Genomic DNA, 26823 nt, shown 5'->3' with positions numbered 1-26823 from the left:
GAAGCAGAAGGAGACTGGGGAAGAAAATTTGGAAAGAAGGTGGGGAAAAAGTTCAGGAGGAGTATGCAGGAAGAAGCTGTAGGAGAAGATAAGGACCCAGAGGGTTATAGCCACCAGGAGAGAAGGGTTAGGGATTGCTCAAACATGAGTTCCATGAGCACAGCCACCACTGCCCTGCGTGGTGCCAGTGCTCCTCACAGGCTGCTCCTCACAGGTGACCCCAGAAGGATTTCCCCTACAAGGAGCCGCACGGAGACAGAAATCCCTCACCTGAGCTGCAGGAAAGTGTGTGGCTGTGCCCTGCTTCTCCTACCTTTGCCCAGCTTCGACCTCTGCTCAGCTCCAGGCTGCAGTAATTTAATTTGAGGAACTTTGCCCTTTCGCGATGAGGAAAACAACTGGAGAACTTTGAACACCAACATCCCATTGCAGCTTTGTGCACCACCCTGGGGCTCTACATTCACCAGGAACATGGATGTAGGAGAAGCATTGCCACAGAACAGGAGGAAGCCGTGGGGTGCACTGTGTGAGCATTTCTCCCAATTTCTCCAGTATCCCACAGGTTACAGGGACCAGAAGTTCTGCCTGAGTGATCCCTAAGGGCTGGTGGTGCAGGATTACAGCATGGAGCAGCTGCAAGAACCCAAAGCACTTCCCACACTCAGTGCACTCATAGGGTGTGATCCCAGCTTGCAACCTCTCATGCAGGAATGGTCAATTTTATCCTAAAATCTTCTTGCACTTGAAGCCATGTTATTTTCCCCATGTATATCCCCCCATATTTTCCCCCATTCACAATGAGGTCACCCTGGAGCCTGCTCTTCCCCAAACTAAGTTCTTGTGATCACACAGAGGATGACATGGTGGTAACAAGCCACGTGGATGCAGCAGGGCAGATGGAGAAGGGGCGAGGGGAGATGCCCACCAGCAGAGTTCCCATGCAGGACGCAGCAGTTTTGCTGCCAGCATCAGGAAGCAGCTTCCCCTCCTTTCCCCGCCGGGAAATCACTCCTTTTCAATGCTTTTTAATTTCTCTCACCCACGTTTTGCTCAGATCTTCCAACTCAGCCCAAGCTTTCCATCCCCTCATGGGTAACTTCTCCCTCCAGAGAGCCGTCTCTCCCTCCGGAGAGCCGTCCCAAAACTGCTGCTTTCCTTGCACAAAAGGTGAACCATTTTGGTAGGGGGAGGGGGAGGGTTGTGGTTGCAGTGTGAACAAAGCCTGTGCACTTTTAGAATTCACTTCCTGCCTGCTGGTTTCATTTCTGAGGGCTGAATGGGCAGCACAGGCAGACAGCAGCATGGGTCCAACATTTCAATGTCTGCTGTGGGAGAAGGAGTCCAACAGAACATTCCTGAGACACAAGAGATGAAGGAAACAGACCCTGATGGAGTAATGTGAGGTAACCAGCAAAAAAAAAGGCAAAAAGGGTGAAAAAAGAGCAAAACCACATCTGTTGTCTGTTCCACCAGAGATCCAGATCAAATGGGTGAGAAGGAAAAGCCCCCACGTGCGGCTGCTCATCATTCCTGGGCAGTGCTGGAGGTCCTCGTCCTGCTGCTGCTGGTGGCAGTGATATGGGGGTGCCGATGAGCATCCCTGTGATGACTATGTCTCCATTTTGGTATAGAATGGGGGATTTCAGACTCTTGACTGGCTCCCCAAGGAAAGCCCCAGTTCTACATCTTGGGGCACGAATGTTGTGCACTAAACCAGGCTGTGCTCAACCTTCCCCATCAACCCAAGGGCATCACCCCATCACGGTTCATCCCATTCCCCTTGCATCTGCAGGATGGAACATAAAAAAAAATGGATAAATTCCACTTTTCAGCTCTCTGCATCTCAATGGCCCAATTTTCCCCTACTCTGTGCCACAGTTGCCATTCAGGAGTGCCTCCCAAGGGATGATCCCAAATTTTGGGACGGCCCTCCGGAAATCCAAGGCAGTGCTTCTGCTGAACCCCCCCCCCATCTACACCAAGAACAGAGAAATGAGTGATTCTGTGGTCACTGCCGTCGGTCTCACCCCAAATCTGGCACTGCTCCCCCAGGGTCACCTCTGTGAGCCTGGCTGCATCCCCATCCCCTCCAAGATGGATTTCCTATTGCAGGAAGCCAAGGGAAACGAAGCACAGCGGGAATGGGGCAAACAGATGCGTTCTGCTCGACAGCCAACCCAGTATTTTTTATTGAAGGAAACAACACAGGGTTAGGAGCTGACTGCATGAGCGCACACAGCGACGTCCCCCAGTGCCTGGCAGTGCTGGGGTCTGCACACCCCAAATTCTTTGCAGAGCCGTATTGCAGAGCTTCACCCCAAGGACTGGGGCTTTTGGGGTGGGCACACATTGGGGAGGGGGGCTGCACTGCCCTCCGCCTCCTACGCTTTATGGATGGAGATGCAAAGGTTCTTTCTGGCAGATCCATTCATGTTCACCATTACAGGCATCGTCCTCCACTTCTGTGTTCTTGAAGGTCCCACAGTGATTCTCCGTCGATGCAAGATTGCCAAACCTACAAAATAAGGCTGTTTGCACCCAAAACACCTGACTTGAAGGAGGCAGGCAGTGGTTGCAGAAATACTCACTCTGCGGTGTTGAAGGAGGAGTTGTCCACCCATTTCCATTGGTTTTTGGACACTTCCAATCCAATCCACACCGGTTGATTCACTGCACCTGCAATCTCCTTGAGGTTATCCTGGGAAATGGCACCAAAATCCTTCTGCAAGGGGCTCGTGGGGTGCAGAGCCACCAAGTCGGTGCGGTTGGACCCCAGCAGATGGGACTCAGACAGCAGCCGTGCTTGGAACGCTGCCTGGCTCTGCAGGTGGCTCCATGGTGGGAATGGCCTCAATCCCGAGGTGGTGGCACTGCTGGGACCACCTGAGCTCTGCTTCCATCCTCCATCCTGTCTGAAGGGTGGGAGGGGGACACAACCCCCATGTGCCCACCCCTGACCTGAACCCTGCTGTCCTTAACTCAAATCACAATGTGCCCAACCCCAATGCCACTCCAACCCCAATGTGTCCGACCCTCACATGCCAAAAGCTACCCATAAAGGTCCCGATCCTGACCCCAATCCACACAGTGATGCTTCAGCCCCATTTGGGTTTGGAACCACGCACCCTCCTGCTGCCACCCAGTCATTCCACAACAGTTTTCTCCCACAAAATCCACCAAACCCGCACGTTTTCAGGTCCCTTCCAGTTCTCTGCTCTATCTTTACCTTCTCTGCCTTCTTCCGGAGCACCACCAGCTGAGACTGCAGATTTTCACACTCCCTTTTAGCTTGTGTCCAGTTCCCCTTTCCCATGGAAAGCCTGTAGCATCGGTCCCCTAAAAGCCTCCAGAACTGGGGACAGAGCAGGCAGGCAGCAGGGGCTGGAGAGAAAGAGCCGTGAGCATCTTCAGGTGGGAGAAATCCCACCCAGGAGGATTTCCTTGGGAAGGGCATTACCTGCAGAGCTGTTCGGTGTGGATTGGCAGAAGAACTGCTCAATGGAGGCGTTCCCACTCAGCTGCATCCCCCTGCTCCCGCTGGTCTCAGGGCAGTGCTGGGCAGTGCTTGGGGGTGGAGTTGTTTTCTGAAAGACTTTTGGGCACAAACTGGTGTGAGATGCGGCCCTATGGGGGACAACCCCACGGAAACCACGCAGGGTTGGGTTTGAATCCTTGAGCTCCTGTGCAAAGCCTTTGTGGTTCTGATTGAAATCAGTTCGGCCATCTAAAACCACATGTTGTATAAGATTGGACATGATGTGTATTGCTTCTATCCCCCCCTGCCTCCCCCTTGGTTTCAGAACAGAGAGTCTCTTGCAGAAGGGAGTTCCTCTCATTGAGTTTTGCTTTGGGAATATTGGGTGATCACCCAAACCCCAGTGCAAAGCCCCAGCCTCACTTTGGGCTGAAAGAACGTGTTTTCTGCTCAGGAAGGGCTTTGCTTTCCTGTGCAGTGGATGTGGTTGGGATCTGGTCACTCACCCCACACGCTGAGCCCCACCAGCAGCAGCAGCAGCAGCAGCAGCAGCAGCAGCAGCAGCACCCCCAGCACACCGACCTTCTGGAAGAGCCACCGAGCTGGAAGAGCCCACACTTACATAAAGCAGGCATTTTGAAAAACCTTTTATATTTACAAAAAAATAATTACTCTGTGAAAGAGCCCCTCCACCAGCCTGTAACAGAAGTTGATGGCTGCTTTGTTTCCTCCACAATTTGGGGACCCCAGACCCTTCCCATTGGTTCCCATGCTGTGTATGAGCAGAAGATGATGCCTGCTCGTTTTCCTCCAGTTCTGGGGTCTCCAGACCCTTCCCTGTTTCTCCCAGTGGTTCCCAGCTGGGAAGGAGGTGGCACAGAGGGGTGACAGCAGCAGAGCACGTGGGCTGGGCTCCTACTGGAGGTCGGATGGGCACAGGGACATCACCTCCACGTGTGGTTTTGGAGGTGATGGAGGCCCTGCAGGTCCCATAGAGCATGGGGTGGAAGCTGAGCAGCCCCCAGGCCCTGTGAACCGAGCCCGGTGTGGGGCAGCTGGAGGCTGGGAGGGCTGTGACCTCTGCAGCCCCCGTGCCACATGGATCCAGGATGCGTCTGCCACCACTTTGTGCGCTGTCTTCCATTTTCTCACATTGGGTTTCCCGATATGGGCTGATTTTTGCTCAAAACCATCACAGCTCTGCCCATTCTCAGCCTTCCTTCTCCCCCATCCCTGCCTTTTCTCCTCTATACAAGCCAGCATCAACCCAGAGCCCAACCGACATTTCTGGTGCTGCTCAGAGTAACAGAGAGAAACACAAACCCCCAAACCAAGCCTGCAGTGAGCGCCCACCACACAGAGCATCCCTTACCGTGCTGCTGCTTCGCAGGAGACAAGCAGCCTGCAGGCTGCCTTAAATCAGCATAAGTAATTTCCTCATCCATGGCTCAGAAGCTCACGAGAACGGCCCCAAAATGACAAAGTCCCGCAGCAACTTCTTGCTTTGCCACCAACCCGCCTGCGCCTGCGTCCACTGCCAGGAAATGGCGTTGGCTGGGCTTTGTTGTCTTGGTTTTTGCTTTTAAATGACAACAGAACAAAACACAGACCCCACAAACATGGGTAGAGGTACCCTGCAGCCTTTCCTTTGGGGCACGATGGCCGATGCCTCACGTTGCTGCTCTGAGGGGTGGAAACACCTCCGGGTTCAGCAGGGAGCGACGTGGTGCTGAGCTGTGGGGCGAGCAGTGAGAAACTGAAAAATCACTGATAATAAAAGCCTAAAAGAAAACAGTAAAAATCAAAGACCCCAAATCGAGGCTTTTTAGGGGTCAGAGTGCATTGGCTGGTAATCAGGGCGGGGGAGAAAGGCAATGGTTGGTGATTCCTCCCCAGCCGATGGCTCGGCAGTTTGAGTGCTGAAGGGATGGGTTTGACTTTTAATTACCGCTGTCTATTAATGAATGCATTTAATTTCTTTGCTGTCCCTTCTCTTCCACGCTAAGATGTCCGCTGTGCTTCTGTGTGCTAAAAATAAAAGGTGTGAAAGGGCCCCGTCAGGGCTCTGCCTCATCCTGACCGTAGCGTGCAAGCAAAAAAGTGCAAAGATGATGAAGAAAAAAGGTGTTAACCAACAGCACTGCGTCCAGGCAGCGAGAAGCCCTTCTCCTTTGTGTGTCTTCGCTGCCACAATCGCTTTTCTCCCCCGCTTTCTGCGATAGTTTCATTGCTGAATCATTGCTTTGTTGGATATCATCTCCAATCCTCCTCAGTTACCCCATGGGAACACCTTTCTGGGGACGGATTTGTTGCTCCCCAGACTTTGGCACCTCTTCCTTTGCACATTTCTGGTCGTGGCCTTTGGCAACTCCATTCCTTGCCGACGGAGGAAAGGATGGAGACGTGTGCGGTTCTGCATGGGGTCTGCAGGGAAAAGGGCTGCAGAAGGAGCTGAGCGGCTGCTTTGCAAGCAGGAAGGTCCCACTGGTTCTCGTGGAGGGAGAAGTTACCCATGAGGGGATGGAAAGCTTGGAAGATCTGAGCAGAACGTGGGTGAGAGGCATTAAAAAGCATTGAAGATGAGTGATTTCCCAGCAGGGAAAGGAGGGGAAGCTGCTTCCTGATGCTGGCAGCAAAACTGCTGCACCCTGCATAGGAACTCTGCTGGTGGGCATCTCCCCTCGCCCCTTCCCCATCTGCCCTGCTGCATCCACCTGGAAATCCCCCCTGAAAAAGCCCATTTTGTGACCATGCACCACATTTCTGTTTGCATTCAGCATCGGACGGACACAGGCAATGGGTTTGGGGGCTGTGGGGGGATTTGGGGTGTATCTTTTTGCTGAGCCTAGCTTTGAGGCATGGGGGACAATTCCACTGCAAGGGGAGGGGGGTATTTAAGTGCATGTGGTTGTGATGAGTGTCAGTGGGAGATGTTGTGACTGCATGGGGGAAGGCTCTGATTTTCCCCATAAATTGGGGCTGATGTGGCTCCTCTTGTTCATTTTTATGGGGAAGGGTTTTTTTTCCTTACGTGGCATTGCATTTAATTTCAGTTCTCTCTCATTGCCAATCCCTGGCAATGCTGGGACTTCTCCTTTCCATCCTCATTTGGGCGATCGTTGCCCCAGAGGGAGGAATTGCTTTTCCTTTGGGTTGCTGCGATGAGTGTTAGCACCCAGAAATACATCCTTGTGGGTCTCTGCTTTTGAGGCGCTGCTGATGGATGCGAGTTTTGGTTTGCAGGTGAAGTGGAAGCCCCAGAATGGAAGAAATGAGGGAGCATCCCTACTTTGGGGGCACAGGACGGAGCAGGAGGGAAGGTAACAGCAAAGCCACGATCCAAAGACACCTCTTTGTTATTGTTATTGTTTTATTAATTAATCATTTAATTTGAGAACAAAAGGGAGGGATGTGGGGGGGGGGGGAAGAAAACGAGTCCCATTTCTCACAGCACTTCCCCCAAGGGGAAATTTTCTGCCGGCTGTTGAGCAGCAGGTGGACTTTTTGCTGTGAGCAGCCAGGCTTTGGAAGAGTTCTGTTGTTATTGATGCGATTCTGTGACGGTTTTGTTATAATTAATTACAATTAATCCTCACTGAGGCACTGCTTGGGGAAAAAAAAAAAACATTTTGGGGTCTCCTGCTCACACCTGGGATGCGTTGTTGATCCAGCAGTGCACTGGAGGTCTCTTCTCCCATAGGTCCCAGCCACAGGGAGTGCATTTCCTTCCAGCTCACGATGGCAGCTGTGTTCACAGTGCTGCTCATCACTGCTGTTGCCTTTGCAGGTGAGTGTTGAGGGCTTCGAAGAGCAAAGAAAACTCTTTGGGTCGCTGTGGGCATCCCACACTGGGGTCTGTGCCCCCAGGATACACGGCCGTAGGGCTGTGGCCCCGCAGCCGTGGCTGATGGGCTGTGCCCTGTGAGTGCAGGGCATCACAGCGGGCAGAAAAACCTTCCTCCACAGGACCAACCCCATCTCTGTGGCCTCTTTGCACCTGGCCTTGCCCAAAATTGGATTATTTTTGAGAAAAATGGGCCGTTTCTCTGCTGGTTATAGGTGCAACTATGGCACTCTAACCAAGCAGTTAGAGGTGCTGGCGTGAGTCTCGCCAAGCCAAGCGGTCTGTAGGACCAAAAGAACTCTTTCCTCTCCCATTAATGATGAATAACTCCACCTTCGGGCACCGCTGGGGTGGAAATCCTCAAAGCCTGCAGTTTTGAAGGTGCAGCTCCCACGTTTCTCATCCCTTTTGCTCTGTCCGTGGCAGTGCAGGCATTCCAGCCCCATCCCCAGCCCTGTGCTCAGTGTCCCTTCGACTGGGTCGGATTCAGAGGGAAATGCTATTACTTTTCTGAGGATGAGAGCGATTGGACGGCCAGCCAGAACAACTGCTCTGCTCTTGGTGCTTCCTTGGCTGTGTTTGACAGCGCTGAGGACTTGGTGAGGGGAACACAAATGAGCCACCCGTGTATTTTGTCCTTGGCTGCTCTTTCAGTGTTTCCTTTCTGATTCTGGGGTGAGGAGGTGGATAATGGGTTTCTTAAGGGTAGGTTGGGTCTACTCCTTAAAATCCAAGGAAAAAAAGAGATGTATTTCTATAAAGCTATGAAGTCACCACTCTGCCTTAACGACCGTGAGCTTTGGTAATGAATCGGGCACTGGGGTTATTGACTGAAAGAGTTCTGCATGCAGGGAACGTCCCAGAACAGAGTGATCTGTTGTCTCTCCTCTTTCCCAGAGCTTCACAATGAGACACAAAGGCAGCTCCCCCCACTGGGTTGGACTCTCACGGGAAGGCGAAGAGCATCCGTGGCAATGGATGACCCGCTCGCCTTCCTCTCACCCGTGAGTTCCCATCCTTGCCTTGGAGGCTGCAGCTTCTCCAGCCCTGAAATGTGGATTTGGGAGTGTGGGTGGTGGTTTGTGGGGTGAGAAAATGAGGGGAAGGCGCTTCGCACCGAGTCATAGGAATTAACTGAGCGGCAAAAGTGGCGCAGGAAAAGAGATTCCTGTTTAATTAATCATTTTTGTCTGATTTCACCACTGCGATTCCTCCCCCCCACCTGGGGTCTGTGTGTCTCTCTGTCCGTCCGTCTGTCTGTCTGTCTGTCCGTCTGCCCATCACCCCATCCAGGTTCCAGGTGCAAGGCGATGGTCTCTGTGCGTACCTGGGGGACTTCGGGCTCAGCTCCTCCCACTGCAGCGCGCACAGGAATTGGGTTTGCACCAAACCCGCGTTGCAAAACCCGAGGAAGAACTTCTGCATCAGCACCTGAGCGGCTCCCGGACCCGAACACGCGGTGCAAAAGAAGGAACCGAAAGCGAAGAGCTCCGCTTTCAGCTGCGCTCAGCAGCAGCAGGAGGGCAATGCGCTCCTCCAGCCCAGGTCCGACAGTGCCGCCTATGGGGCTGCGCGCCCCAAAGCAAATCCCGGGCGGAGCTTTGACCCCAATTAACATTTTTTTGCACCTTCTGACTCTTGATGACCGCTAAAATCCCAATTCTGGGGGCTATCCGTACGCTGCTTGCAACGACCTTCACCCCTGCGCGATGCAGCAACAGATTTTGGGGGGGGAAATTCATTTTCACCCGTTTTTCTCCATAAGGAAATACTCGGAGCGCCGTGAGCCCAATTTTAGGGACCCTAAAATCGATGAATAAATCTGCAAATTATTTATGTTTTGTGTTTTCCCTTCTGCGTCACTGCACGGGTGTAGAGGTAAATTCACAGGTAACGACTTTTAACGACCTCTGCTCACAGGTAGCATTTTTGTTGCTCTCCACCACTCCTACAAATTCAACAGACCGATTCCTTCTGGTGATTTTATGCAATAAAAGAATATATTTGGTTAAAGAACCCAAACCACCACCTGGTACTGAAGGAAATGGAAAAGCACAGACCGCCCGCTCCCTTCCCCTGCTGTCGCACAACAGAAGGACCCCAAGAATGTGCAGACAGCGGGGCGCCGGCTGAGCGACTTCTTCTCGGGGTGGGCACAGAGCGGGCGATGCGGTGACAAACGGGCGGCACGGGGGGAGGGCCTACAGAAGGAGAGCCGAGGAGACGGCCGGGGATGCGGGAGGTGCGGATGGAGCGGCTCGGAGGGGCAGCAGCTAATTCAGCATCCCTGCGGGGAGAGACGGGCAGAGCTGAACCCCGCGCCGGGCTCGGGAACGGGAAGGGGAACGGGACGGGACGGAGCGGGACGTTACCTGGAGCGGCGGCGACGGGGCGCCCTGAAACACAGCGAGACGAGGTCAGCGCGCCCGCAGACCCCCGCCACCCTCCCCCCCCTCCGGCGCAGCCCCGCTCCCAGCGCTCACCTTTCTGACCGCGCAGGAACACGACGAGCCCCAGCGCCAGGAAGACGAGTCCCAGCACGAAGCCCCCCACGCCCGTCAGCAGCTTGCTCCTGCCCGCGTCCGACGGCGGCTCTGCGGGGACCAAGGCGGGGGCTCAGCGCCGGGGGCCGCGCTCCCGCTCCCGCTCCCGCTCCCCCCGCGGCGGGCCGGGGCCCGGGGCCTTACCCCAAGGCTGGCTGACGGGCTGCCGCAGGCTGCCGTGCTCCACCCGGCACACGTAGCTGTCCCCGCGCCGCGGGACGGTCTCCAGCACCACCAGCACCTGGTACGTCCAGTCCCCGTTCTGCATCACGTCCGTGGACACCACGCGCTCCGTCTCCTCGCGCCCGTTCACGAGCCACTTCACCTCGACCTCCGGCGGGTAGAAGCCCGTCACGTAGCACGCCAGGCGGTCCGTTTCGGGCAGGGAGCCCGACTGCAGCGCCGACACCCGCACCTTGGGCTCCACTGCGGGGCACGGGGGGAGCGCTGCCGACCGACCGCCAGAGCGCGGCGCGTGCCCGGCCGTCCGCGCTGTGCCCCGCGGCACTCACCGCTCCTCTGCACCGTGAAGGGCTCATCCACCCCGTAGTTGTGCCGGCAGAACGTGTCCACTGAACCCCGTGTGTACTCCAGATACTCAGTGTCGTTGTTCCAGTATTCAGCTGGCAGCTCTCCCAGCGGTGTATCGGCCACATGTTTCCCCACTTCGCTGTCGAAGTGCGCGAACTGCTGCCGGTTGTAGAAATACCTCTCCAGAAATCTCACCCGCTCGGTGCCGTTGAAGTACAGGCACTCACTTGTCGTACCGTAGAGGAAGAACGCTGCGGGCAGAGGGCACGGTCAGGGCTCACAGCTGCCACCCGCCAGACCCCCCGCCCCTCCCCGGCCCCGCTGCCCCCTCGACTTTTCTGTCGCCCCCCTACCCCGTCCATCCCTCCGGAGCCCCGAGCGCCTCGCACGTCCACAAGGGCTCCGGCGGTTTCTCCGGGGCGGACGCATCGCCGTCCCCGCGCCGCGGCTCCCAGCTCACCCGAGGGCCGCGTGCCGGCGGCCGGCCGGGCTCCCAGCGCCAGCAGTGCCACCAGCACGGCCCCCGCCGCCGGGACGCGCCCGCTCCCCATGCCTGCTGCCGCCGGACGATGGGGACCCGGCACCCCGCGCCAGCCCAGAGCCCTGGACCGGGCGGGGAGGGCCAATGAGCGGCGGCGGCGCCGGTCGGCGTCACCCGTCTCCGGGCAGAGTTCGACGCTGCGGGGCTCCCTCTGACACTCTGCCGCCGTCCCACCGACCCACGGAAGTCCCCACAGCCCCCGTTCCCCTCCGTGTTCCCCCCATGATCTCACCATGGCCATCCTGTGCTCACCTCACCGAATGGCCATGGTCACCCCATGGTCACCCCATGGTCACCCCATGGTCATCCAGTGGTCTCAACATAATGATGCCACCGTCACCACTTTGTCACCCCATTCTCATCCCATATTACTTCTGTTCCCTCCCGTTGTCCCCTCATGGTCGCACACCATTTTCTTCCCGTGCTCACTCAGTGTTTTCTTCATTGCCCCTCGTGGTCACTCACTGGTCACCAAAGACCAGCATAGATCACCAGAGACCACTGAAGACTTCTGAAGACCACCAGTGACCACCAAAGAGCACCAAAGGCAACCATGGATCACCAGAGACCACTGAAGATCACAAAGACCCCCTAAAGACCCCCCATGCAAGCGCAGAAGGGTCGAATATGTACTGGAACCTCATCCTTATGTCATCAATGGATCTGGGTGGGTGGCAGTGGTTGCGTTTAGGTCAGCATACGGGGAAATCAGGGATGTCCCACCCGTGACCCCTTTCCAAAACTGCTTCTGAATGAGTTTCCCCCCTCTGACCCTTTTATTTTTAATGGGTTTCGGGGATTTATCATCAATATTTGCGGAGTGACGGAGGGGGCGTGGCCACAGCGGAGCCGAAAGCGAAAGCAGCGGAGCGCGATGGCTGCGGGGCTGCGGCTGCTGCTGGCGGGTGAGACCCGACCCCCCCCCCCCCCCCCCCCCCCCCCGAACCCCTCGTGTCCCACTCCCCACATCCACTCCCCCGTGCTGAGCCTCTTCCCCACCCCTAGGGTTCTTCTGGTCCCAATTCAGGGTGGAAGTCGCCGCCTCCCCTCCGCCCCCCCCCGCTCCAGTGCGTTGCGCGCTGCTGGAGAAGGAGGGGCGCAGCAGGGGGGGGCTGCCGGGGGGGGGAAAGGCCCGTCCTGCACTGCTGCGCTTTGGGGGGGACGCGGAGACCCTTCCCGAACCCGGCCCGAAGCCCGAAGTCATCTTCAATGTCAGCGGTACGTGGGGACCCCCCGGCACCGTGCTGAGCCCCCCCCCTTGTCCCCACCCCAACCTGTGTCCCCACCTCCTTTACTTCCCACAATGTTCCCATCGCCCCTCAAAATGTCCCCAATGTCCCCCAAACCCCCTCCTCCCCATGACCCCCCGGTTCCTATAATCCCCTCATGACCCCAGTGTCCCCAACATTCCCATTACTCCCCGTACCCCCATTATCCCCAAAATGTCCCCCATGTCCCTCAGTGTCCCCATCACCCCCATGTTCCCAAGGTCTCTGTTGCTCCTCCATGTCCCTATGGTCCTTATCATCCCCAAATTGTCACCAATGTCCCCAAAATCCTCATTACCCCCCCCACGTCTCCCAAAGCTACCAAGATTCCCATTACCCCCGATATCCTGATTACCCCCCAAATGTCCCCAATGTCTCCCCAGAGACCTCATTAACCCCAGTAGCTCCCAAACTGTCCCCATTGACCCCATTAACCCCAAAATGACCCCATAAACCCCCAATCCCCTGCCTCCAGACCCCTTCGTCCCTCTCACCTCTCTCTCTCCCGCAGACCCCTGGGGGGCTCTGACCCCACTCGGGGTCCCCCCCCGGGCTCCCCCCAGCTGTGAACTGAACCCCACGAACCCCCAGACCGTCTCTGCCCCATGGAGCCGCCCTCTGCACCCCGACGCCCGCAGCCCCCCAACCGCGGGGGGGCAGTGGTGGTTGGCGGCGGTGGGGACCCCCCAGTACAGCGCCACTGCGCTGCTGCAGGGGGGGGCAGGCACAGAAGGAACCATTGCTGCTGCCGGTAAGGGGGGGCCTCGGTGTCCCTCCCTGGGTGTCCCCATGTCCCTATCTGTCTCTCAGTGCGTCCCCATGTGTCCCTATAACACCCATGTGTCCCCATGTCCCCTCACCTTCCCATGTCCCCCAGTATCCCCATGTTCCCCAATATCCCCATGTCCCCTCACCTCCCCATGTCCCCACAGTGTCCCCATGTCCCCTTGCCTCCCCACATCCCCCAGTGTCCCCAAGTCCCCTCACCTCTCCATGTCCCCAAGTGTCCTCATATCCCCTCATCTCCCCATGTCCCCCAGGGTCCCCATGTCCCCTCACCTCCCCATGTCCCCTCATCTCCCCACATACTCCAGTGTCCTCATGTCCCCCCAATGTCCCCACGTCCCCTCAGTGTCCCCATGCCCTCCTGTGTCCCCATGTCCCCTCACCTCCCCATGTCCCTACAGTGTCCCCATGTCCCCTTACTTCCCCACATCCCCCAGTGTCCCCAAGTCGCCTCACCTCTCCATGTCCCCAAGTGTCCCCATGTCCTCCTGTGTCCCCATGTCCCCTCACCTCCCCATGTCCCCGCAGTGTCCCTGGCGGTGCTCACCAACACCCCAACACTCCAGGTCCGTGTGGGGTCCCCCACCCACCTGCACTGCGCCTTCGCCGCCCCCCCGTCCCCCTTTGTCCTCGAGTGGCGTCACCAGAGCAGGGGTGCGGGTCGGATCCTGCTGGCCTATGACAGTTCCACCGCCCGCGCCCCCCACACCACCCCTGGGGCCGAACTGCTGCTGGGGACACGGGGTGGGGACGGGGTGACGGAGGTGACGCTGCGCCTGGCGAGGCCATCACCAGGGGATGAGGGCACCTACATCTGTGCCGTGTTCCTGCCCCATGGGCACACGCAGACGGTGCTGCAGCTCGACGTCTTTGGTGAGTCCACGTGGGGCTGGAGGTGTTCCTGTGGGGTGTGGGGTTGGGTGGTGTTCCTATGGGGTGTGTGAAACCAGGTGGTATTTCTATTGGTCATATAGGGCATACGGTGGTATTGCTATGGGTCATACAGGACATATGGGACCAGGTGGGATTCCTGTGGGGGCTATAGGGTGGATGGGACAGGGTGGTATTCCTATGGGATGTGATTCCTATAGGATGACATGATTATATATATATCATCCTATAGGATGATGATATGGCATGATATGGCATGATATATGATATGATATGATATGATATGATATGATATGATATGATATGATATGATATGATATGATATGACATGATATGATACGATACATGGGATGATGATTCCTATAGGATGGGGTGGCATCGTCCCATAGTTCACCTATAGGTTTATAGGGGGGGATGAGCCCTGTAGGATGGACCCCTATGGGCTATATGGGACCAACGTCCCCCCACATGTCTTCCAGAGCCCCCCAAGGTGACGCTGTCCCCAAAGAACCTGGTGGTGACCCCAGGGACATCAGCAGAGCTGCAGTGCCACGTGTCTGGCTTCTACCCCTTGGATGTGACAGTGACGTGGCAACGCCGCGCGGGGGGCTCGGGGCCATGGCGATCGCCGGGGGGCACAGTGATGGACAGCTGGACATCGGGCCACCGCCGGGCTGCTGATGGAACCTACAGCCGGACGGCGGCAGCACGGCTGATCCCCGCACGTCCCCAACACCATGGGGACGTCTACAGCTGCGTTGTCACCCACACCGCACTGGCCAAACCAATGCGCGTCTCCGTCCGACTGCTCGTGGCTGGTGAGGGGGCTGTGGGGGTGTTGGAGACATGTGGAGGTATTGGGATGGGGGGGCCGTGGTTAGGAGGGACATCGTGGCTGGGGACACCAAGGGGCACTGGAACTGAGGTTGGGGACGTCAAGAGACATTGGGACCGCGGTTAGGAGTGGGACATCAGGGCCACGGCTTGGGACAACAAGAGATGCATGGATTTGGGTTGGGGACCGCAGCCCCAGGGTTGGAGACCCCACCCAGGGTGGTGACACCGTTCTTAAGGCTGTCCTTGTCCCCAAAGGCACTGAGGGGCCGCACCTGGAGGACATCACGGGGCTCTTCTTGGTGGCTTTTATCCTCTGCGGCCTCATCCGTTGGCTCTACCCTACAGGTGAGTGCTGTTCCCACATCCCAGAGCCCCCACATTCTCACACCCCATGACCCAGTGTCCCCATGAGCAGTGTCGTTGTGTCCCAATGTCCTAATGATGCCAAGTGTCCCCATGTCCTCCCACATCCCCCGTGTCCCCATATCCCCCCATGTCCCAATCCGTTCACTCTTTCTCTCCTCTCAGCCGCACGACCCGAAGTGGAAACCAAGGTAACACCCCTCAAAAAACCCCAAAATACCCCCAAACACCTCGAAACACCCCAAAACTCACCATTCTCATTCCCGTGCCTTGCAGAAATCACAGTGACCTCCACTCCAGCTCTCAGCACCTCAGCTTCGGATAAAGAGTTTTTCACCCCAAAACGTGCTGTCTCCGTGTGGTGGTGTCCTCACAAACCAGATCTGGGTGTGGGGAGGAGGGAACTGGGGGCAAACTGAAAGCACTGGGAGGAAGTCTTGGGTTGGTGAGGCAGCTGAGTGGCACTGGGGACATCTGGATGCCATCCCCTGTGGACATCTGTGTGACACGGGGATGGGATTGGGTGACACTGGGATCCCATCCCATGTTGGACATGGGGATGCCATGAGGGATGGCCAGGTCCCATCGCATGTTGACATCCGGGTGACATTGGGTGGTCATTTCCCAACCCATGGAGGCATCTGGATGACAGTGGGGACACCTGGGTGGACATCTGTGTCCCATGCCACACGGACCCCTGGATGGCATTGGGAATGGACAGGTCTTGTCCCATAGAGGACATCTGGGTCCCACTAAGGACATCAGGGCCCCATCAGGGCACATGACTGGGTGATGGTGAGGTCACCATGATGGGAGCACTGGAGGAGCTCGTGCTGAACATGGCCTGGTCACAGAGGGAAATGTCGGTTAAACATGAAGGGGAAAAGGGGGGATATGGGATGAGTATGGGGCGACAAAGTGGTGACGGTGGCATCATTATGTTGAGACCAATGGATGACCATGGGGTGACCATGGGGTGACCATGGCCATTCCGTGGGATGAGCACTGGATGGCCATGGTGAGATCAAGGGGGGAACACGGGGTGGGACGGGAGCCGTGGGGACTTCCGTGGGTCGGTGGGACGGCGGCAGAGTGTCGGAGGGAGCCCCGCAGCGCCGAACTCTGCCCGGAGACGGGTGACGCCGCCCGGCGCCGCCGCCGCTCATTGGCCCTTCCCGCCCGGTCCCGGGCTCTGGGCTGGCGCAGAGTGCCGGGTCCCCCTCGTCCGGCGGCAGCAGGCATGGGGAGCGGGCGCGTCCCGGCGGCGGGGGCCGTGCTGGTGGCACTGCTGGCGCTGGGAGCCCGGCCGGCCGCCGGCACGCGGCCCTCGGGTGAGCTGGGAGCCGCGGCGCGGGGACGGCGCTGCGTCCGCACCGGAAAAACCGCCGGAGCCCTTGTGGACGTGCGCGGCGCTCGGGGCTCCGGAGGAATGGACGGGGGGTGGGGGTGGGGGCAGAGCAGCTGTGGGGGGGCAGCGGGGCCGGGGAGGGGCGGGGGGTCTGGCGGGTGGCGGCTGTGAGCCCTGACCGTGCCCTCTGCCCGCAGCGTTCTTCCTCTTTGGTCATATATCTGAGTGCCAATTCCTGAACGGCACCGAGCAGGTGAGGTTTCAGGAGAGGTACGTCTACAACCGGCAGCAGTTCGCGCACTTCGACAGCGAAGTGGGGAAATATGTGGCCGATACACCGCTGGGAGAGCTGCCAGCTGAATACTGGAACAACAACACCCAGATTATTGAGTACAAACAGGGTCAGGTGGACAATTACTGCCGGCACAACTACGGGGTGGATGAGCCCTTCACGGTGCAGAGGAGCGGTGAGTGCCGCGGGGCACAGCGCGGACGGCCGGGCACGCGCCGCGCTCTGGCGGTCGGTCGGCAGCGCTCCCCCCGTGCCCCGCAGTGGAGCCCAAGGTGCGGGTGTCGGCGCTGCAGTCCGGCTCCCTGCCCGAAACGGACCGCCTGGCGTGCTACGTGACGGGCTTCTACCCGCCGGAGGTCGAGGTGAAGTGGCTCGTGAACGGGCGCGAGGAGACGGAGCGCGTGGTGTCCACGGACGTGATGCAGAACGGGGACTGGACGTACCAGGTGCTGGTGGTGCTGGAGACCGTCCCGCGGCGCGGGGACAGCTACGTGTGCCGGGTGGAGCACGGCAGCCTGCGGCAGCCCGTCAGCCAGCCTTGGGGTAAGGCCCCGGGCCCCGGCCCGCCGCGGGGGGAGCGGGAGCGGGAGCGGGAGCGGGAGCGCGGCCCCCGGCGCTGAGCCCCCGCCTTGGTCCCCGCAGAGCCGCCGTCGGACGCGGGCAGGAGCAAGCTGCTGACGGGCGTGGGGGGCTTCGTGCTGGGGCTCGTCTTCCTGGCGCTGGGGCTCGTCGTGTTCCTGCGCGGTCAGAAAGGTGAGCGCTGCGAGCGGGGCTGCGCCGGAGGGGGGGGAGGGTGGCGGGGGTCTGGGGGGGAGGGTGGCGGGGGTCTGCGGGCGCGCTGACCTCGTCTCGCTGTGTTTCAGGGCGCCCCGTCGCCGCCGCTCCAGGTAACGTCCCGTCCCGTCCCGTCCCGTTCCCCTTCCCGTTCCTGTGCCCGGCGCGGGGCTCAGCTCTGCCCGTCTCTCCCCGCAGGGATGCTGAATTAGCTGCTGCCCTGCCGAGCCGCTCCATCCGCACCCCTTGCATCCCCGGCCGTCGCCTCGGCTCTCCTTCGGGCTGCCCCCGCGTCCCTTCGCGCTGTCACCACGATGCACGTTTTGTCCCCATCCTAATAAACGCGCTGACTTTGTCGCCGCCGTTCGCTGCCCGTGAACCGTTGGGGACTTTCCGTTCCGCGAGGGGGTGGGAGGGAAGTGAAAGTTTTGTGGGGAAGCAAACCCAGCGCCCTATGGGCCCCGCGGGGCAGGGAGTGGTGGGCCTGGGGTCGGGTTGGACTCAACCTTGGTGGTCATTTCCCCCCATAGGGAGCTCACGGCCACCCGACGGCCCTTATTGAGACTCCATGGTCACACACATCACCTTTCTGTCACCCCGTGTTTCCTCGGGTCCCTCGGTGGTCACCCCATGTTTCCCCAAACCCCTCACGTCCCCTCCCTCATCTCTCCCTATTGACCACCCGGCCCACCCCTATGATAACCCAACGCCAGCACCAGCGGTGTGGGGACACAGACACAGGGCCCTGGCTGTGTCCCTACAAGCACAGGGTGGTGACAGCCCACACAGCACCATTTGTCACCTCGTCATCTGTCACCTGGCAGAGGACATGCAGCCACAGCCCGGCTCAACTCGAATAATATTTTCTTTATTTACATGTTAAAGAATCGAAAGGTTGGAAACATACAGTAAGATGAAAACACGGCTCTAAGGGTCTAACAGTGGGGCAGGAGGGTGAAAGAAGGGGAGGAAAAAAAAAGGGGGGGGGGAAACCCAAAACGAGTAGAAAAAAATTATACAGTCAACGTAAAAAAGGGGTGGCCCTCCCTCCCCCAGTGGGAACATGCGGCGCTGCGTGCCGGGGGGATTTATGTACAGGGGCCGGGCAGCTCCAATAAATTAAAACCTCCAGATACAACGGGGTGGGGTGCAGAGCCCCTCACGGTGTGGTTTTCCTTCTTTAAATGCTTTTTTTTTTTTTTTTTTTAATTTTTTTTTAATTTTTTCTCTTTTTTTTTTTTTAATTTTTCTTAAAAACCCCAAACCTTTTTTCTCCCCCCCCCCTTTGTTTTGGAAAAAATCCCAGAAGTCAGGAGAAAGAAGAAAAAAAAAAAAAAAAAAAAAAAAAAAAAAAAAAAAAAAAGCCAACCCTAACACAACAAACAGTAAAACCTGCTGGGGGGCACTGCTGACCCCCCCTTGTCCGACCCCACAGCCCCACACTGCCCTGGGGGTGCGCAGGGGCCTCCGGTCACACCGGGACCCCCAGCGGAGTCCATGGGGCATCCCCTGGGCTGCTGGGGGGCTCCCAGTCCGCTCCACGCCAGCCCGGTCCTGCAGAGCCACTCGGGACGTCGCCCCATGCAGTGCTGTGGGGTTTAACCCGAATCCGAGTCGCTGGTGTCCGAGGACGAGGAGCTGGAGCTGGAGCTGCTGGAGTCGGAGCTGGAGCTGGAGGCACTGAGCCGCGAAACGGCCACCTGCTGCGCCGACTCGGGCTTCTCGTTGGCTGCAATGGGACAGAAGAGTGCTCAGCACCACGGTGGATCGCACCCCAATCCCACCCTGGAGCCCACGCTCACCCTTTTTTGGGGGTTTCTTGGCGGAGTTGAGCTGCCCGCTGACGTCCTGCAGCCGTTTCTCCAGCTCTCGCTTCTTCTCCAGTGCCAGTTCCTCTTTCGTCTTCCCCACCGGCTTCTTCATGGCTGTGAGAGGTTGGGTTCAGCCCCGCGCCTCCCCCCCAGGGCCTCCCCCCCAGGGCCGCCCCCTCCTGAACGCAGCCCCCCACTCACTCTCACTGTAGGGTTTGCGGGGTTTCTTCCGCAGGCAGGACAGCACGTAGCGCTCCAGCTCGCGCAGCGTGGAGGGTTTGAGGGTCTCGAAGTCGATCTCGATCTCCTCGGGGTTGGAATCGCGCAGGGAGGGCTCCCGGGACTGGATGATGTGCACCACGCGGCCCAGCTTCTCCCCAGGCAGTTTGTTGATGTCCAGACTCAACTGCCTCTTCTCATCGTACGTCATCGGTTTGCTCTCCTCTTCCTCCTCTGAATCATAGAGGGCGGGTGGAGGCGGCAGCGCCGCTTTTGCTGCTTTCTTTGAGTTCCTGCAGGAAGCAAAGCACCATCAGGAAGATGAACCTCAGGAGTCACCCCACAGCCGACCCCCAAAAAGCAGCCTGCACTCACTTGGAGCCGCCCCCGCCGCCGCCGCCCTTCTTGGCTTTGCGGAGCTGCGCCTGACGCGCCCGGCTCTCCTCGTCTCCTCCTCTCCCTTTGTGCTTCTCCGATTTCTTCTTTTTCTTTTTCTCCCGCTTCTTTTTGGGTTTGGAAACGGGGCCCTGTGAGAGGGCAGCCAGCTGCTCGTGCACGGCCCGCAGCTGTGGGGGGAGACAGGGGGTGAGGCGGGCATGGGGAGCGGGCACAGGCAGCAGCACTGGCCCGGCTCCGGTCCTCACCTGCTCCTGCAGCTCCGCCAGGCGGTTGGCACGTTCCTCCTCTGAGTCTGAGCTCTCCTCACTCTCCGACGAGCTCTCGCTGCTGCTCTCGTCCTCATCATCATCCTCATCGTCTTCATCTTCATCGTCCTCATCGCTGGAGGATTCCTCGGAGGAGGATTTGGACAGGGCTCCGAGCAGCGGGGCGGACACCGAGGGCGGGCTGGCATCCTGCGGCTCGTCGGGCATCTTGGCGTAGCTGAACTCAAAGACGTCCTGAGAGAGAGGACAGAGGGGTAAGCCGGGTGGGCTGGGGGCTCCTGGGGCTGCTGGGCAACCCCACCCACCTGCAGCTTGCGGGCCATGGCCACCACGTCGTGGTCGGGCGGGTTGTATTTGTAGCAGTTGGAGAACATTAACCGGACGTCGGCAGCAAACTCCTGCGCGTCGTGGTAGTCCCGGTTCTCCATCTTCCGCTGCGGGGAGGGAAGGGGGTGAGCAGACCTCAAAGCCACCCCCAGGAGGCTGTGCCAACACCCGTGGGGTCCCCGAGCGAACCTTGATGGTACTGAGGTCCATGGGGTGCTTGATGATCTCGTGGTAATCGTGCAGCCCCAGTGCCGAGGCGTCGACCGGCTTGTAGAAGGGCCATGCGTAGGCGGCGTGCTTCTTGGAGAGCAGCTCCTTCAGGATGCCATTGCAGTATTTGAGCTGCTCCGACAATTTGCCCTTTTTGGAGGTCTGGTGCTGCTGGGAATCCGGCAAGTCCTTCTTGGGGGGTTTGATGGGGCGGCCGCTCTCGCGCCGCGCAGGGATTTTGGCCGCCTTGGCCTCCAGCAGCGTGGCCGACGGGGAGGATTCGCCGCTGGTGGCGATGATGGCGGTGGTGGTAGGGGTGGTGGTGTCTGCTTTCCGCTTGACGCCCTTTTTCTACCAAAACACAGAAAGGCTGATGAGCGCGAGGCCCGGCGCTGCCCACGGAGCCTCCTCCCGCCAGCACAGAGCTCCCATCTCCCACCTTGGCCACGGGTTGGGTGGGCGCAGGCGCAGCCAGCACGGCCGGGGCAGCGGAGTGCAGCGATTTGAGGAGCGGAGCGGAGATGACTGACGGGTGGGGAATGTTGACGATGGTGGTGGCGATGTCGGGGCTCGGGGTGTACACAGCGGTGTGAGACACAGAGGACACAGCCGGCACTTGCTGAGCAGCTGTGAGGCCTGCAAGGAGCGCTGCGGACAGGCAGAACCGCTGTTAGCAGCCAAGTACCTCCAGTGCTCCATCTGAAGCGCAACCCAAAGAGCCCCAGGTACCTGCTGCCCGCGACGCTCCCTTCTTGTGGCTGTTCTTGGCCACCGGGACCACGATCTCCTGCTCTTCTGGTGGCATCTGGGCCACCTTCTGCAGGAAGATCTTCTCCAGGGTTTGGGCCATCAGCACGATGTCATCCGTGGGCTATGGGGACAAGCGGAACGTCATGGGATGCAGAGGTGGCACCGCAGGCCCCAAAGAATCCACGCCACAGCCCTCACCTTGTTGTAGATGTAGCAGTTGGTGAACATGGTGTTGAAGTCCTGCATGCACTCAGCTGCCCCCCAGTAGTAGTTGTTCTCCAAGCGCCGCTTGATCGTCCCCATGTCCATGGGCTGCTTGATGATCTTGTGGTAATCCTGCACAGCGGATGGAGGACAGTCAGCGCCACGTCGGTGACCGCACCGCACCCCTCCCGGCCCCAGAAGCGGTTGTTGGGGGTTTTTGGGAGCTCAACATCCCCCAAAGCATCCGGAGGCTGACACGCACACAGATCCGCTCTCGCACCACGCACCAAAAGCAGGGCAAAGGGGTGCAAAGGGATGGAAAAACACCTCCGGGTCTGGTCCCCGCCCGAGAGTGCCACCGTGCTGCTCTGAAGGGACCTTCGGGTGCTCTTGTGGGGCGCCTACGCTATGGGGACAGCCAAAACACCGCTGTCCGCAGCATGAGGTGCAAATGGGGCCGCTAACGCTAAAGTAAGAGCAAACCTATGTGGAATTTACCTCTGGGCTTTAAATCCTTGGGCGCCACAGGTGCACGGGGGGCTGGCGTTTAATATTGGGGTCACAAGATGTCTTCTACAAATTCATGGATGGGAATCTGCAAAACGCATTCAGGGCACAAGAGATTAGGTGAGGAAACGTCCGGGTTCCCTCTAGAGCAGCTGCGTCTCCTCAGCCATACCCGTGCGGTGGCACTGGGAGGGGACGGCAGCTCTGAGGACAACAGGTCACCTACTGGGGGGCTTCAGAGCCCGTGGGGTTGGGGTTACGCCTCTAAGAGAGGGCGAGGCCAGCACAGCCCAGGCACCTGCAGCTGCATCTCTGTGGTGGAGCCCATAGAGGGGACAACGCCGTCCCTGTGGCACTCTCAGGCTGGGGACCGCGGCTCGGGGTGGCCCTCAGCACCCGGGGGACAAATGTGGGGACACACAGCCATGCTGGGGGACCCGCAGGAGGGGGCACGTTACCGGCAGACCCAGCTTGACGGCGTCGACGGGCTGACGGAAAGGCCAAGCGAACTGGTGTTTCCACAGGGCTTTCATCACCACTTTGTGCAGGTACTGCAGCTGGTTGGTGACCCGACCGGGCTTTTTGGGGTTCGAGACCTCTGGCGGAGGGGGGTTTGCCTGGGGGGTCTGCAGGGCTGGCACCGAGGCCATGGTGGGGCTCTCGAAGCCCTCGTAAAGCAGCGAGGGTTTGCGGATGCGTTTGCCTGGGGTCGATTCCGTTGCCAAACCCATAAGCCCGGCATTTCCCTCCCCCAGAATCCTGCAAGGGAGCAAAAGACATCATGAGCGGGGACGGGGCCAGCGTTCCACCGCCAAGGCGCACCAAAACAGCTCAAAAAACAGCAAAAAAATAATCAAAAAGAAGAAGGTGGCAGCAAACAAAGAGGCGGTGCAGGGGGTGACCTCGGTGCCCAGCAGTTTCACCACCCTGGGGTACAACAGCCTGCACTACAGCGTGACAAGGCAGCGCCCACTCAGACCCTAAACTGGAAACACAACAGTGGACACCAGATGTTTGGTAATGGGCACAGAGTTTAAGTGGGAAAATGATTTAAGCAGCTGGGAGATGTGGGATATCTGCAGCACGAGGAGAATTTATCACTAGGAAAACACGGGGAATGTTGAGCACTGGGGCTGCTTTCTCAGACAGCTCCCAGGGTGTCCCCCATCCCGCCAAGGACGCGGTGGGAATGACAAGGAAGGAAGGTGACATAAGGACACAGCGGCCCCATCAGCGGTGCTGTAGGGTGGGAGGACAGGGGAGACCCCTCAGTGTGGGGACAGTGCCCCTGAAAGCAGCTCAATCAGCAGGGCCCTAAAGGCTGCCAGGCCCTTGTGATGCTGACCCCAAGGACCAGGGGGGCGAGCAGTGGATAAATGGGGGTTGCCCAGACAGGATCCATGGGAAAAGCAGGGCTGCCAGGCTCCTGTAGGACCTGTGCCCCTGTGTCCCTGACAGAATCCATATGGACTGCAGGGCTGCCGGGTCCCCACATCCCTGAAGGATCCACAAGAATGGGAGGTGGATGAGCGGGAACAAGCAGCAGAAAAATGGGATTCAGTGACCCCAAATTCAGAGCTTTGTGACACAAAAGCCCCGTACCTCTGGTGGAGGTCCACACTGCACCCCAATCCCCAGGCAATGAAGGGGCAGCGGCAGGGAGCCGTTGTGTGCCTATATCCCTGACCCCAAAGGATCCACGGGGATGGGGAATGGATAAATGGGGATTTAGGAACTGGGTCCCATGCCCCTGTCCTCAAAGAATCCATGGGGACAGCACTGTCGGATGCACTGTAGGACCCAGGGCTTCATATCCCTGTCCCCAGAAGATCTATGGGGATGACTATACTATGCACCTCCCCGTGTCCCTGCTAGGATCCATGGGGACAGCAGCCTACCAGATCCCCTGTAGGATCCACAGCCCTAAAAGCAGCTTGGTGGGTGAATAGAAAGGAACAGTGGGTCCCTAAGGGGCGCCAGGTCACCACGTCCCAGTCCCCAAAGGACACACAGGTACAAGGAATGAATAAATAGGGAGAAGCAGCATCTCAGTGGGATACAACTGATATCAGGTGCAGAGATTTTGGACACATCAGCCTCATCTCCCCTTAAGATTCAGGTCCCCATGCCTCTGTCAGAACTATGGGGACAGAGAGGCTGACGGATTCCCCATAGGACTGAGTGCCTGTGTCCCTGACCCCAAAGAATCGATGGGGACAGAGAGCAGATAAACAGCGAAAGCCCTGTAAGATCCAGGTCCCCGTAAGGATCCATGGGGACTGCGGAGCTGCCACGTCCCCGTCCCCAAGCAATCGATCCACGGGGCTGAGGAGCACATAAACGAGGACAACCGGCAGGCAAACGAGATGCAATCGGCCCCACGTGGAACGCTAGGACACGGCAGCCCCACACCGCCATCCCCACAGCCCTGCGATCCCCGTCCATAACTGCCAACCCCCCCGGCCCCCATTCCTGCCCCCCATCACCTACTTGCTCTGGGGATTCACATTCTGCAGCATGCCGGCGGCTGCGTGCCCGGCCCTGGCTCCCGGCCTTCCTCCTCCACCTCCTCCTCCCGCCGCCGCCTCCTCCGACGTCCCCCCCACTTTGCCCACCGAGCAGCGCCCGTTAAGGCAGCGGCCCTCGGCCGGGCATGAGGCGGCGGCTCCGGCCGGGCCCCGCCGCGCGCCCTCACATCAGCGGAGAAAATGGCGGCGGGGCCTGGATGGAGAGGGGGGACCTTTCTGCTCTCCGCTGCGCTCGGAACCAACCGCGACGCCGCCGATATAGGACTGGGAACGCCGCTGGGAGCCGGATGGATCCTCGGAAGGGCGGCGTGAGGCGGATGGAAGGCGGGCGGAGGGCGGATGGAGGCGGATGGTTCAGCGGGAGGGCTCCATCTTGGCTCGTAGGCCCCGAAGAGAGATCGGTGCCGGCGGCCGCAGGCAGGGGTCGCTACGGAGGCCGGGGAGGGTCCGGTGGAGCCGTCCGGGAGCGCGAAGGCGGGGGCTGGGCCCGCCCGGTGGAGGATGGAGGCGGATTGGGGCCGCCCCCCAGCGCGCGCCGAGCCCGACCCGCACCGTCCCTTCGTCCCCACGAAATGGCGCCGCTCGGCCTGCCCCCGGCCGCCCTTATATAGACACCACCTGGATGCTGATTGGTGGGCGGACGCGCTGACGTCAGCCACCCGCTTGCACCCGCCCCACTGCTGCCTCATTGGGCGGCAGTGCTCACCGCGCAGCGCTCCTCTTGGCCGCCGCACACGCCACTCACCCTCGCCGCTCCCCCCCCGCCCTTCCGCCCGGCACTATGGTTGTCATTGGTCGGCGCTGCCATTCCCGGCGCGGCGATTGGCCACCGGGGATCACGTGAGGGCGGCGCTGTTGGCTGTTGTTGTCGCGCGCGAAGGTGCAGAGGGAGGGGGAGGGCTGAGGCGGGCGGCGCCATTTTGTGTGGCGGCGGCCAACGGGCGCGGGCGTCCCGGGGGCTCGGACCCTCCGCCCAAAAGCTCTTCAGGGGGCTCAGCGGACCCCAGTCTGTCCCTACGGGGCTCGGTGGGGCTCTCCCGGCCGGCAGCGGCCGTCGGGCAGCGGAGCTGCAGCGGTCCGCGAGCCGTGGGCTGAATTGTGGTGAGGCGGTGAGCCGGGCCCCGGGGATCCTGAGGGGTCCTGAGGTAATCGCGAACCTCAGCGCTGTCCTGGGGGGTTCAGTGCCACCCTACGGTGGCCCTGGGCCCTCAGACCATCCCCTGCCCCGCTCCCACAACGATCCGGGGGGAGTCGAGGCCACCCCATGACTATTCTGAGGTGCTCCGTGCCCCTCCTCCCCACGGCAATCCTGGGGGGCTCACAGCTACTCCAAAGCGACCCTACAGCAATTCGGGGGGTCTCAATACCACCCCACAACAACTGGGACCCTCAAAGCCTTCCCCCCTCAAACCAATTCTGGATCCCTCAAGGCCGCTCCACACCAACGCTGGAGGTCTCAACCCTTCCCTCCCCCCCAACACACACACCGGTTCTACGGTCCCTCAGAACCACCCCAGAGCGATCCTGAGACGTTCCAGAGCCCCTCTGTATTAATCTTTAGTTTCTTAAGGCCACCCCAGAGCACGGAGGTCTCCGCTGCCTTCCCCCGTAGCAATCCTGGGGGCTCGGTGCCACCCCACAGCAATTTCGAGGCACTCAGAGCTCCCACACAGCAATCCTGGGGTCCTCGAGGCCACCCCACGCCGATCTCAGGGTGCTCAGTGCCACCCCACAGCCGCCCCACGCCGACCTCGGGGTCCTCACGATCACCCCACGCCAATTCTGAGAAACAGTGCCACCCCGCAGCCAATTCCGGGGTGCCCCATTGCCTCTCCAAAGCCCCCACTCCAATCCGGGGTTGCTCAGTGCCACCCCACAGCCCCCCCCCCCCCAATCCCACTCCTGGATACCCCACGGATACCCCAACGCCCCAAGACAAATCTGAGTGTGCTCAATGCAACCCCCCGCGCAACCTCAGGCTGCCCCAGGACCCCCCCCCCAACTCACGCGTGACCCACAGACCCCCCGTTTCCTCCCCACCCCGAACTCCTCCGGCCCCACACGCCAAAGGCTCTCAAAGACCCCCCCGCAGCCATTCCGGACCCCAAC

General features: G+C 59.4%; 6 protein-coding genes across 7 annotated transcripts; 3 read left to right on the top strand and 3 right to left on the bottom strand.

Annotated features, from left to right (window-relative positions):
• Window positions 1–2388: 2388 nt before the first annotated feature.
• Window positions 2389–4920, bottom strand: LOC306956710 (killer cell lectin-like receptor subfamily B member 1B allele A; the record flags this gene model as incomplete). The annotated part of the gene is made up of 6 exons (XM_079547991.1): window positions 2389–2515; window positions 2589–2698; window positions 3227–3381; window positions 3458–3592; window positions 3982–4077; window positions 4848–4920. 6 exons carry the CDS (start codon window positions 4918–4920, stop codon window positions 2389–2391), a joined length of 696 nt encoding a protein of 231 aa, XP_079404117.1.
• A 1817-nt stretch (window positions 4921–6737) lies between these two features.
• On the top strand, window positions 6738–8754 carry LOC306956709 (C-type lectin domain family 2 member B-like; the record flags this gene model as incomplete). Its single annotated transcript, XM_079547990.1, has 5 exons — window positions 6738–6795; window positions 7176–7262; window positions 7746–7918; window positions 8217–8323; window positions 8613–8754. The coding sequence occupies 5 exons, from the start codon at window positions 6738–6740 to the stop codon at window positions 8752–8754; spliced, it is 567 nt and encodes a 188-aa protein (XP_079404116.1).
• Window positions 8755–9178: 424 nt separating this feature from the next.
• LOC306956708 (class II histocompatibility antigen, B-L beta chain-like) lies at window positions 9179–10944 on the bottom strand (the record flags this gene model as incomplete). The annotated part of the gene is made up of 6 exons (XM_079547989.1): window positions 9179–9267; window positions 9692–9715; window positions 9803–9913; window positions 10007–10288; window positions 10375–10644; window positions 10854–10944. 6 exons carry the CDS (start codon window positions 10942–10944, stop codon window positions 9179–9181), a joined length of 867 nt encoding a protein of 288 aa, XP_079404115.1.
• An 864-nt stretch (window positions 10945–11808) lies between these two features.
• On the top strand, window positions 11809–15367 carry LOC306956707 (tapasin; the record flags this gene model as incomplete). Its single annotated transcript, XM_079547988.1, has 8 exons — window positions 11809–11839; window positions 11940–12152; window positions 12714–12953; window positions 13517–13861; window positions 14359–14697; window positions 14972–15061; window positions 15245–15270; window positions 15356–15367. The coding sequence occupies 8 exons, from the start codon at window positions 11809–11811 to the stop codon at window positions 15365–15367; spliced, it is 1296 nt and encodes a 431-aa protein (XP_079404114.1).
• A 952-nt stretch (window positions 15368–16319) lies between these two features.
• Window positions 16320–17752, top strand: LOC306956715 (class II histocompatibility antigen, B-L beta chain-like; the record flags this gene model as incomplete). The annotated part of the gene is made up of 6 exons (XM_079547995.1): window positions 16320–16410; window positions 16625–16894; window positions 16981–17262; window positions 17362–17472; window positions 17583–17606; window positions 17692–17752. The coding sequence occupies 6 exons, from the start codon at window positions 16320–16322 to the stop codon at window positions 17703–17705; spliced, it is 792 nt and encodes a 263-aa protein (XP_079404121.1). The 3' UTR covers window positions 17706–17752.
• A 1339-nt stretch (window positions 17753–19091) lies between these two features.
• BRD2 (bromodomain containing 2) lies at window positions 19092–24705 on the bottom strand (the record flags this gene model as incomplete). 2 transcript variants are annotated; one of them, XM_079548007.1, is made up of 12 exons in its annotated part: window positions 19092–19222; window positions 19296–19418; window positions 19506–19816; window positions 19899–20089; window positions 20168–20422; window positions 20494–20622; window positions 20705–21076; window positions 21165–21373; window positions 21455–21596; window positions 21674–21811; window positions 22645–22945; window positions 24677–24705. In XM_079548007.1, 12 exons carry the CDS (start codon window positions 24703–24705, stop codon window positions 19092–19094), a joined length of 2331 nt encoding a protein of 776 aa, XP_079404133.1. The 2 variants fall into 2 exon arrangements, with proteins under 2 accessions (XP_079404133.1, XP_079404134.1); XM_079548008.1 differs by having other exon boundaries at window positions 19899–20050.
• Window positions 24706–26823: the final 2118 nt, after the last annotated feature.

This window comes from Tetrao urogallus (assembly GCF_951394365.1).
Source record: "Tetrao urogallus genome assembly, chromosome: 37".
In the NCBI taxonomy this organism is placed as follows: domain Eukaryota; kingdom Metazoa; phylum Chordata; class Aves; order Galliformes; family Phasianidae; genus Tetrao; species Tetrao urogallus.
The sequence above is the reverse complement of the archived record's forward strand: the minus strand, read 5'-3'. Positions and strand labels throughout refer to the sequence as shown.